At 47.3% G+C, this 12,718-nt stretch overlaps 1 protein-coding gene across 1 annotated transcript in view; it reads left to right on the top strand.

The window, feature by feature from the left end:
* Nucleotides 1-12,718, top strand: part of LOC126235608 (fatty acyl-CoA reductase 1-like) — a 252,893-nt gene that overhangs the window by 216,066 nt on the left and 24,109 nt on the right. The window contains exon 8 of the mRNA XM_049944319.1: nt 6,919-7,176. Within this exon, the coding sequence (XP_049800276.1) occupies nt 6,919-7,176 (258 nt within the window). The remainder of the gene's footprint in view (nt 1-6,918; nt 7,177-12,718) is intronic.

Genomic DNA, 12,718 nt, shown 5'->3' with positions numbered 1-12,718 from the left:
TTCTCGTCAAGACTGTATTCAGAAATCCTGTTAAAAATTATTTCGCATTATTGTCTGTCTGTCCCCCCCCCCCCTTTCCCACACCCCACCATCAATCCATAGACATCCCAGCCTATGCTGGTTAGGTTAAAGTCACCTCCAAATAGTATTGCGTGATCTAGGTATTTCTGCGTTACTCATCGTAGAACTGACTCAGCAGAGTTCGGGTTGCCAGTAAAAACATTCAACAAATAATCGTTTCACCTGGGCCTGTTGTATGCGACCGGATAACTTCACTATGACACCCAAATTCGATCTAATAGAAAAATTACTTTTATCAAATACTATGAAAACACCCCTCCTATGGCCTCTAATCTGCTTTTTCGATATACGTTCCACGATTCGCTAAATAGAGCTTTCCACTTCGGGTATCAGCCCGCCCTCAGTCCCAAGAGTAATCCGAGCGCGAGAAATTTTATGGAGGGCAGTAAATTCGCAAACGTTATTACGAATGATTCAACAGTTTACAGATAAAATTTCGACTGTCGAAATGTCTTTGACTTCCCTAGCTGCGTATTGACTGCTGAGTGTTTATCACAGCATCTCAAATTACCGTCTAGCCAAAAACAACTCTTGTGTGGTCTCCGCAAGTACTCTGCTACCTTTGTAGCTGCTTCCTTTGTGTAGCGCACCCGTAACCTATCAAGGGGAGTCCAACAATTACTCACACGATAACGCAGATATAGAAATCTGCAGCCAGAGTCGACAAAGCGTTCGGTTGATACCCTCCAATCGTCTCCAAAGCAACTTTAGGAACAACGCTGCAGACTGCGAGATCTGCTAGGACCCCGCATGTGAGGTCAGCAGTCCCCTGCCAGCCGCCTGTGTGAACTGAGGATGGTCTCAGAATCCATGGGACAGGCGTCGTTGGTGCCGATATGAGCAACAACTTGCCGAAGACTGCACCCTACACACTCGATAGCCACCTCCATATCTCGGATGAGGCCCCCGGACAGACATACCGCATGCACATTGGCTTTCTTCCCAGACGTGAAGGCCACCTGCCTAAGGGGTTCTATAAGGTGCCAAATGTCAGAGCTCCCGGTAACTAGTAAACCTCTCCCTCCAAGTGTGTGCTCGGACCCTGTTGAAGGAGCTGCCACCAGTTCACTCTCAGGCTAGGTGGCAGGTTTCCTCATTGGTCCTACCTCGAGCGACGTGAACGCGTTAACTACCGCCACTCAACGTGCTGTGTCGGTTACACTAGTGGGTGCCTCGGAAGCAGAGCCGCTGGGCAAAACGAGCGACACGTGACACGCCGGAATCTCCTCACTGTTACACCCTGAGGCAGCAGCCTGAAGGTGACTGACCTCAGCCAAAAGCGCATTCAGCTGATGGCGAATTGTGGCCAGTTCTCCCTCCGTCCGCAACAGTGCATGCACACATCCTAACCATACTGGCAAGAGTAACTGAAGAACTAAACTACAAAATAATCCTAGATATGCAACTTTCTACCTTCCTGATGCGTCACCAATGGACGCTGATGCGATATCGGGCTATATAGCTGGCTGTCCAATGAGCAACTCTTGCGCTACAGACTTTGAGAATTCGCCCTTAAAAAACGCGAGATTGAATCTCTTACACAGAAAAAGCGCACGAAATTTAGTAAACGTACTACGAGGAAAACTCAGAAAAAAATGACAACTTGCCGCTCTTTGGATGCGTACACCCCAGAGCTGTGGCTTGATTATGATTATGATTCTTCCCGCTTTGTAAAATACTTACCTCTTTATCACACTCCTGTTGAAAACACTTGCGCATTATGTTCAAATGATACTTACTCTGTGCCTTCCCGTTAGGACTAGCTGAATACGAAATTTAATTTTGCTTTGAGTACTGTTTTCCGTCAGGGTCATACTACCTTTCGTAACTCCATAACAGCTACTTACGTCCAAAAATACTTGATTCTCCATCATTTAACTCTTGCCACCTACTGCACGGACAACATTAACTCTTTGCAACGGTAGTTTTGGCGCCTCTTCTTTATTTACCATTTGTTCATCAAGTCGCTCTGCTAAAGCACAAATCATTATCTGTATCAATACCCGAAACTGTCTTAATATCATCAACTTTAACATCTACCATAGGTTGATATTCGTCTTCAGTTGTAACTTCGTCTCCCTCAAACAGAATTCCCCAAACATCCCCAGAATCTCCTTTTATCAACCGTGTCATTGCCACTGATCCGTTCGCCACATGAGTTCGTGTTCATACCCCATTAAAACACCTTTCTAGTTTTCCCTTTCGTTGCCATCTCTTTCGTGGTCTCTATATACCCTGTTACCATTGTTTCTCTCATTACGTTCTGTATGTCGTCTGTTACTGTTCGTATCATCCCGGTTCCAACCTCCTCTTCCACGCCTGTTAAAGCAGTTACTGTGCCTCTCGTTCTCTCTTGTCTCATGTGATCTCCATTATGAGCCCACCAGTTTCTACTTTTTCTTGACCGCCAGTTCATACCTCCGACCTCCGAATCGTTATTGGTTGTCTCTTCTTCCGACAAAGTATCTGACTGGGCTAATGCTTGTAAAATATGTTCAGTTTTCTTTTTATAAATTCCCGTTAATTTTTTCCGTACACTCCTGGCAGTTTGACCAATACTACACCAGTGACGTCTTCTTCACTGAGTGTGTAATCTAGATATAAATTCTTTTCACTTAAACTTCGGAAGCTATCTTTGTAACTGTCATACACACTTCTCAAGAAATTTGTCCCTTCAAAAATATTAATCTTATTTTACGTTGCATACCGTTAGACCAATATTTGCTATGAACTTCTTATTAAGCTAACAGTATGACAAACAAGATTCTTCTTATCTCATTCCCCAAGACAGAGCATCCCCTTCCATTCTGCTGGTGACGCATCCCAATTCTCTGGTAACACAACTAAAAGCTGTTTCGAAAAATGTCTTGGGATATAATCTCTCCTCACTGCGTACGCAAATCAGCGGCTCGTTATTTACGATGTACATGACCTGTGCGTAGACATCTAATGCCACATACCTCCACAGACCTACCAACAAACTGTCGGGTCCCTGACACGCAGAATCAGTGATGTATTTCGTTCCTGAGAGGGACAAACAATTTATTAAGCAAGTGGTCATAATACACTCCTGGAAATGGAAAAAAAGAACACATTGACACCGGTGTGTCAGACCCACCATACTTGCTCCGGACACTGCGAGAGGGCTGTACAAGCAATGATCACACGCACGGCACAGCGGACACACCAGGAACCGCGGTGTTGGCCGTCGAATGGCGCTAGCTGCGCAGCATTTGTGCACCGCCGCCGTCAGTGTCAGCCACTTTGCTGTGGCATACGGAGCTCCATCGCAGTCTTTAACACTGGTAGCATGCCGCGACAGCGTGGACGTGAACCGTATGTGCAGTTGACGGACTTTGAGCGAGGGCGTATAGTGGGCATGCGGGAGGCCGGGTGGACGTACCGCCGAATTGCTCAACACGTGGGGCGTGAGGTCTCCACAGTACATCGATGTTGTCGCCAGTGGTCGGCGGAAGGTGCACGTGCCCGTCGACCTGGGACCGGACCGCAGCGACGCACGGATGCACGCCAAGACCGTAGGATCCTACGCAGTGCCGTAGGGGACCGCACCGCCACTTCCCAGCAAATTAGGGACACTGTTGCTCCTGGGGTATCGGCGAGGACCATTTGCAACCGTCTCCATGAAGCTGGGCTACGGTCCCGCACACCGTTAGGCCGTCTTCCGCTCACGCCCCAACATCGTGCAGCCCGCCTCCAGTGGTGTCGCGACAGGCGTCAATGGAGGGACGAATGGAGACGTATCTTCTTCAGCGATGAGAGTCGCTTCTGCCTTGGTGCCAATGATGGTCGTATGCGTGTTTGGCGCCGTGCAGGTGAGCGCCACAATCAGGACTGCATACGACCGAGGCACACAGGGCCAACACCCGGCATCATGGTGTGGGGAGCGATCTCCTACACTGGCCGTACACCACTGGTGATCGTCGAGGGGACACTGAATAGTGCACGGTACATCCAAACCGTCATCGAACCCATCGTTCTACCATTCCTAGACCGGCAAGGGAACTTGCTGTTCCAACAGGACAATGCACGTCCGCATGTATCCCGTGCCACCCAACGTGCTCTAGAAGGTGTAAGTCAACTACCCTGGCCAGCAAGATCTCCGGATCTGTCCCCCATTGAGCATGTTTGGGACTGGATGAAGCGTCGTCTCACGCGGTCTGCACGTCCAGCACGAACGCTGGTCCAACTGAGGCGCCAGGTGGAAATGGCATGGCAGGCCGTTCCACAGGACTATATCCAGCATCTCTACGATCGTCTCCATGGGAGAATAGCAGCCTGCATTGCTGCGAAAGGTGGATATACACTGTACTAGTGCCGACATTGTGCATGCTCTGTTGCCTGTGGCTATGTGCCTGTGGTTCTGTCAGTGTGATCATGTGATGTATCTGACCCCAGGAATGTGTCAATAAAGTTTCCCCTTCCTGGGTCAATGAATTCACGGTGTTCTTATTTCAATTTCCAGGAGTGTATTTTGGCTCACCATTGTAGACTGAGATGTCTATGGATTCATTTCAGGAGGTACAGTCAGACAGTCATGCGAAGTACTTTTGAACCACGCTCTCTGAACACTGTCGTGAGGAGCTAGTTTGGTAGTCCACAATCACTGGAAATATCTTAGATCTTTTAGCTACAAATCGGCTGAATATTATCGACAATGTCGGTATACAAACGGGCAGTAGAGATCATGATGTCATTATAGCAACTATGTTTACGGAAGTTAATAAATCAGTTAAGAAGGCTAGGAGAGTGTTTCTCCGAGAAAAAGCAGATGAGCAAATTGCTAATGGGGATGTGTACGACATTTCAGTGTAAGTTTTGTTTCATGGGCTTAGGCAGAAGTGTGTGCATTATTTGAAAAATGTCTGAATGGAAATACGGAGCGTGAGGCATTTGAGTCAGAAGCCTGCAGAAGTAGCAGGTGATTTGAATGCCTACGAGAAGCTAAGTTTGTGTGTGTGGTGAGAAGAGCCTCGCACTATTGTTGTCCAAAATGGAACAAGAGTCAGTCATTGATGCAAAACAAGATAGGACTGCGGAACCAGCTCGTTTAAATCACTCAGCAAACGGGGCACAAATGTCAAATGCGGAATACTCCGATTATGAGGGCTCATTTCACCCATGAAATGAAAGTGAAAATGATGCTGAGGTGGCAGGTCACGTAGGATCTGTAAACACGGAAAGAGGTACAGTCAGGGAAATTAAGAGTCCGATTTCGCAGACAATGCGCCACAGCGCAATTGTGTCCCGAGCATCTAGTCCTGGGGAGGTTACTGGAAGTGCATAATTATAAACGATCATTCAGTTTATGTAAGAGGCAGAGAAGAGACGACAAGAAAGAGAAGAAAGGAGACGACAGACATAAGATTAGTGACCGGAGAACCTCATTAAAGAGATTAGGAAAATTCAGAAGCAACAACAGAAGGAGAAATTAAGAAAATTCAAAGAAAGGCTGATGAGCTTGTCGAAAACGTAACTTAGGTCAGGATAAAGTTAAGGGTGTAAAAGCAGAGGTTGAAGACATTAGGAAAACGTCAGATGAGACGCAAGAAGTAGCGGTAAATTCCAGACGCCTGCCTAAGACAGCCAGATTATTAGGACGAGAGTGCGCGAGATCAGGCAGCGCTGGCAACGGTCGGAATGAGCGCGCCCAAGAAGGCTATTTGTGCTCTTAAAAAGCAGGGACAGGCAGTGGCTGAAAAGACACAGGAAGGAACGTTAGAAGTCAAAGACGTGCGAACACGTCTCACTAGCCAGCAGAATGGGCTGGCGGATGAGATGAGACAACTGTGCGAATTGGTCCCTCGTGTAGAAATTCAACCACAAGCAACAGCTCGTCGCCGTGAGCTCGTTGGTCACTATAAATGTTAAAGACAAAAAATGTGAAACCAAATCTGGTGTCACATCCACGGCTTAGGCCGATGTACGGCAGGAGCGCTCGATTAAGGGAAATGTTGCGTGACGTGGTTGGTGTCTGTGGGGGTACTTATTTTGGTATAGTTGAGCTGCCTCTCGACCGTCACCACCTGCTTGGCAGTACGCAAACATGAATAGGGAACCATTCCCCTTTTTACAGTACACTGCGTCAATCACACAGCCTGCAAGACGCAAGGATCAAAAATGTTCAAATGTGTGTGAAATCTTATGGGTCTTAACTGCTAAGGTCATCAGCCCCTAAGCTTACACACTACTTAAGCTAAACTATCCTAAAGACAAACACACACACCCATGTCTGAGAGAGGACTCGAACCTCCGCCGGGACCAGCCTCAGTCGTCCGGAGTGGCCGAGCGGTTCTAGTCGCTACAGTCTGGAGCTGCGCGACCGCTACGGTCGCAGGTTCGAATCCTGCCTCGGGCATGGATGTGTGTGATGTCCTTAGGTTAGTTAGGTTTAAGTAGTTCTAAGTCTAGGGGACTGATGACCTCGGAAGTGCTCAGAGCCATTTGAACCAGCCTCACAGTCCATGACTTCAGCTCCAAGACCGCTCGGCTAATCCCGCGCGGCACGCAAGGAACATACAGCATGTAGTCAGAGGAACTTTCATTTGTCAGCGCCATCTACCGTGGCTGCAATGCATATCCGGAAACATGTTCATAGGACCTTCTCTCTTCCATTTTCAGCCAGGAATTGGTCCCTGCAGTTTGTCGGTTTTATTTACTTTCATCCTGTATTTATGGAACAGTCATAGACATATTTAGGATTTACCAAAATGTTACGATGTTTACCGTAATAAAATTTTTATTTTTAACTATGAGCATCACTGTTAATCATGACAAGGATGATCTGTTTGCAGCATTGACACCGCGTGTATGTTGCAGACTGTGGGACGTGTACTCGCGTATTCATGGAACCATGCAAGTCCTGGAGACATTTACCACTAAAGAGTGGACTTTCAAAGACGACAACTTGGTGTGCATGTGGGGCCATATGGGAGAAGCCGACCGCAAGCTGTTTCCCTGTGACATCGCCGACATTGACTTCGAGTGGCATTATAAAAATGTCATGCGTGGATTTCGCCTGTACATTTTCAATGAGAGCTTCGACAACTTGGAAGCAGCCAGGAAGAAATTTCATTGGTATGTGTACTTCTTTTATTCAGTACAACTACTACAGTCGACTCACAAATATCATTGCGCTACCCAACAAATCTCCACCTCATTATACTTGCTTCATTGACCTATAAAACCTATAAAAACTATAAGACTGGCTCCATATACACGTCTATACCGTACACATAGTTTATAAGCGCACTTCATTTACATACAAACGTTCAGTCACAGAAATTCGAAACATAAACTGAAATAACAATTACATATCAGTAAATATTAAAATTTCTCGTAATTGATACCAACAGATAAAGGTAAAACTAGATACTGAAAGATCTCATGCAAATAAATGAATTTTGCCAATGAATACGTACGTAACACATTACATTAGAATTTTAATTACAATACAGCAGAAGCAGATGTATAGATGGTGTCCTGTGGGAGAAAAAAGTCGATGCGATAAGTGAAGTGTCTGCGCTAGCAGAATAGAAATGTGGAAAACACAAGTCCAAAAACAATATACTGGACTCACGAAAACAAAACCATAATACAATTTCCAAAAGAACATCAGACTCGATCCCAACTGCGAATCGTCACAAATATAAAATAACAAATAATAATAGAAAAGACCCGACTCTTCACGGGGAGAGATTACAATAAACAATTCTACAATGTCAAGATGTTCGTCGACTATACCAAGTCCAGCTGAAAGAGATAGGCCAGCTAGAAGAGGCGTATGGCCGTGGCTGCCGGGGTGGCAGCTCTAAATACACTCCTGGAAATTGAAATAAGAACACCGTGAATTCATTGTCCAAGGAAGGGGAAACTTTATTGACACATTCCTGGGGTCAGATACATCACATGATCGCACTGACAGAAACACAGGCACATAGACACAGGCAACAGAGCATGCACAATGTCGGCACTACTACAGTGTATATCCACCTTTCGCAGCAATGCAGGCTGCTATTCTCCCATGGAGACGATCGTAGAGATGCTGGATGTAGTCCTGTGGAACGGCTTGCCATGCCATTTCCACCTGGCGCCTCAGTTGGACCAGCGTTCGTGCTGGACGTGCAGACCGCGTGAGACGACGCTTCATCCAGTCCCAAACATGATCAATGGGGGACAGATCCGGAGATCTTGCTGGCCAGGGTAGTTGACTTACACCTTCTAGAGCACGTTGGGTGGCACGGGATACATGCGGACGTGCATTGTCCTGTTGGAACAGCTAGTTCCCTTGCCGGTCTAGGAATGGTAGAACGATGGGTTCGATGACGGTTTGGATGTACCGTGCACTATTCAGTGTCCCCACGACGATCACCAGTGGTGTACGGCCAGTGTAGGAGATCGCTCCCCACACCATGATGCCGGGTGTTGGCCCTGTGTGCCTCGGTTGTATGCAGTCCTGATTGTGGCGCTCACCTGCACGGCGCCAAACACGCATACGACCATCATTGGCACCAAGGCAGAAGCGACTCTCATCGCTGAAGACGACACGTCTCCATTCGTCCCTCCATTCACGCCTGTCGCGACACCACTGGAGGCGGGCTGCACGATGTTGGGGCGTGAGCGGAAGACGGCCTAACGGTGTGCGGGACCGTAGCCCAGCTTCATGGAGACGGTTGCGAATGGTCCTCGCCGATACCCCAGGAGCAACAGTGTCCCTAATTTGCTGGGAAGTGGCGGTGCGGTCCCCTACGGCACTGCGTAGGATCCTACGGTCTTGGCGTGCATCCGTGCGTCGCTGCGGTCCGGTCCCAGGTCGACGGGCACGTGCACCTTCCGCCGACCACTGGCGACAACATCGATGTACTGTGGAGACCTCACGCCCCACGTGTTGAGCAATTCGGCGGTACGTCCACCCGGCCTCCCGCATGCCCACTATACGCCCTCGCTCAAAGTCCGTCAGCTGCACATACGGTTCACGTCCACGCTGTCGCGGCATGCTACCAGTGTTAAAGACTGCGATGGAGCTCCGTATGCCACGGCAGACTGGCTGACACTGACGGCGGCGGTGCACAAATGCTGCGCAGCTAGCGCCATTCGACGGCCAACACCGCGGTTCCTGGTGTGTCCGCTGTGCCGTGCGTGTGATCATTGCTTGTACAGCCCTCTCTCAGTGTCCGGAGCAAGTATGGTGGGTCTGACACACCGGTGTCAATGTGTTCTTTTTTCCATTTCCAGGAGTGTACATTCTAGCGGTGCTTCGAACTGCCCTTTTCCGGAAGTGCGCCGCCCTATAAGGCCCGTTTGGCGGGTATATCTGCCGGAAGTGTTTGCGATGACGTGCCTGGCGTATTAAAGTAGTTCCTACGCTACCTCCGACCTCTGGTGAAGCTGTTCTGCAGGCTCCGCGAATGGGTAGCGGTCCCTGGCAGCCGTTGGTAGGTTGTCTTGCGGCCGCCGGTAAATATTTGTGTTGGAAACACAACACAGACGTCGTAGGTGCTCCTGGTAAATATACGCCCTGTGATGCAGGCATCCCGTGTTGGTTGGACGTGAAGTGGGATGCCGATTCAATAGGAGCTACGATGTATGAACTGGGTGGCCACAGCAATAAGAATGCTAATAACTTTGTAATCTTTCATGATTGGAGATTACTCCAAAAGGATACCAGTTTTTTCGCTATAAAGCCGAAATTTCAGGAATTCACCTCGAAATGAATAGGAATCAGGTTACCGAGTTAACCAAAGAGACGATTTTGATACAGGCTCTGAACTGAGTGAAGATGACAGATACATGTTGTTCTAGCACTCAAGAGAGGAGTGTATCCATTTCTTGCGTGGCAGAGACTAGGAGAGTACAGCGTCAAAATTGGGAAGAAATTCAGTGAAACTGGATTAAAATTCACGTATTATGTCACAACTGTCGGCATTGAGAAGCAACAGGCTTCAACCCAGCGTGTCAAAAGTGCCGTGTCCAGGCTTCAGCCAGGGCTGTGGATGATGGTCGAATGAGTCCCGCTTGCTGCAACTTTGTATCCAGACACAGTGACTTATCGGTACGTCATTAATTGTGCATGAATATTTGCAGGTGTAGGAAATGTCACGCACACGCACACACACACACACACACACACACACACACACACACACACACAGATGCTAAGCGCATGCTTCGCCAGTGGTCTCAGGCGCCCCATAGAACAATACATGCCCTGGGCACATTCAAGTGATCTTCATATGTCTGCTGTACGCGAAAGAGGAAGCCTGGCGGAAGTTTCCGATGATGACCGATACTATCTCGCGTAATGACGCTGTTGTCTGAGCGTCTGGATCTCACTGGCTTGCGCAGAGACAACGAAGGCGCTGTGTGTGCCGACTTCGTGTTCTTCCACTACGCCTCGAGTAGCATTTTGACGCGGATAAAACTGCCATGCGTCTTCAGCCACGTGGAAGGGTCACACATCTGCTGGGTGTCAATCGGTGAGTTTTCTGCGCGAAGGGGAGTAAGGCCGAGTGAAGAAGAGACTGTGCTCTGTTTTCCCGAAACTCGGATGGCTTCTAGTATTTCTATGCAGCGAGCCAATGGGGGCTGGAAAGTTGAAAGAGAATAAAACTAGAATAAAGGGATATAGTGGTATAGTGGCTTGTGCGAATGACAGTAAAACATTGGAGAAAAAGAATCTATCGTTAGTCATAAAATGTGTTATTGTTTAGCATGCACAATGCCAGCTGGAGCAACTACATAGATCTGAAGCTGATCCAGAAAGATCGAAACGTGTCATATATTCAAAACTCACAACGAACCCCTTGAGTGCAAGGTCGTAAATGACCAAGGATGTCTAAGGGATTCGACACCCCACGTATTGTCTACCATGCAGCAACAATATTGGCTGCTAATGGCGAGAGGGGGCGGGACTGGAGGTATCCAGTGGGCAGAATGAGGCTACGGAGTGTAGTTTAGCTACTTAGTCGACGAGTAACTCCCAGCAGTGCTACAGTGTTAGTGGTGTTCGTACAAAGCAGAGCAAAGGCAACGATAAACGAAGCGAACATTGTCCTATACCTACAACAGTCGCCGAAATTGTTGTTTCATCGATAAGGAACATAAGGAATTTCGCATTGCATTATATCTACAACAGTTGCAGAAGTTGGCATTTCGTCAGAAAGGAACCCAAGGAACCGCAGTGAGAAGGTGGTGGCAGATAAAATACTAGAGTTGCCGAAAGTTGAGTCAGTGGAATGTGTGATGTATACACTCGACGGTGCGGTCAATGTACATAAGGAGTGCAATGATGATCGCACACGCTTAACAGGTGAAAGTGATAATGAAACAGGTGTCGGGTCATGTAGTTTATCATCCTCGTCGGACAAAGAGCGACAAAATCCGTCTCTAGTGGAACATACTAAACGACAATCATTGTCCAAGGAGCAGGTACTAAACATCATTGCGCACGTGTAAGATAATCCACAACATAGTAAAAAAAAAACAATTACGTACAGATTTCGAATAATTCCGCAACAGTGTAACCGTGTAGTGCATAAGAAAAGGGGACGCACTAAGAGAGTCTTATCAAGATCAACTAACATCAGTGTCTAACGCATTCTTACACAATTATGCCGATTGTTAATCTGCGTGGTAAATTGGCTGGAAAGTTATTTATTGTGCTGCGAGATGTAGGAGGTGCTCTGGCCCCTACTATTCTTTGTTGTGTGCATGATCTTGCAAAGGCAGTAGCGAATATTCAAGTCACAGCAAGAGAGAGTGGCAAAATTTGAGTAAGAGAATTACAACTGTGCCACGAGCACTGCTTTTAGCAACTTGATGGTCAAAATAACTTGCTTTTGCGTAATTCCTGGTCTGCGGATAAATATCATCCTTCTTTAGAGTAAACTATCCCTCCTGGAAAGTGTGTGACATTGCAATTCATGGCACCTAGAACCACAGGACAATTTCAGACTCTGGATGTTTGTTTTCTCCGTGCCTGTAGAACACATTGTCGCACTATCTGCAGCTACGACTTTAAGGGTGGCCAGTTTCAGGATAAGCTCCACGGCACAGTGTTTCGTATTCGGTTGCATCCCATCACATTCCACCAGCTCTCATCACCGCATTACGCCAGTATGATTCCATATTCGTTTTTTAAGAGTGGATACCTAGCTGGACGTCCTTCACAGTTTGTAGCTCCCAAGGAGTTCGATTTCATGATGGTGCGAATCTTAGTGATCACGGTGGCCCGCCATTTTTCATTCGGTGTTCATGGTGCAAGTCAGTGGTTTGTTTTGAGCATTTCTTGAATGTAGGCGATGTCCATATTGTAAAGAATAATGCATACATTCCATAGAAGCTTGATTTCTGCTCCTACCGGACACTCATTTTCTATCGCCCTCCTGATGCACACGATGAGTCATTAGCAGCTAATGTATTTCCTGTCGTGAATGTTACCACTTTAAAATGAGCCTTACTTCAGATTGAACTTGCGACCTAGCACTCAAGTGGTTTCTTGTGAGTGTGAAGAATAAACGAGAAATGTTTTCAGTTCCTGTTCTTCTGCGACAAATATGTCGATTCTAGTACACATATTGATATATTTAGGTCGTTGGCCACTGTCTTATTTAAGTAATCA

Source organism: Schistocerca nitens, chromosome 2, assembly GCF_023898315.1.
Source record: "Schistocerca nitens isolate TAMUIC-IGC-003100 chromosome 2, iqSchNite1.1, whole genome shotgun sequence".
NCBI lineage: Eukaryota > Metazoa > Arthropoda > Insecta > Orthoptera > Acrididae > Schistocerca > Schistocerca nitens.
This window is presented reverse-complemented; position numbering and strand designations above follow the sequence as displayed.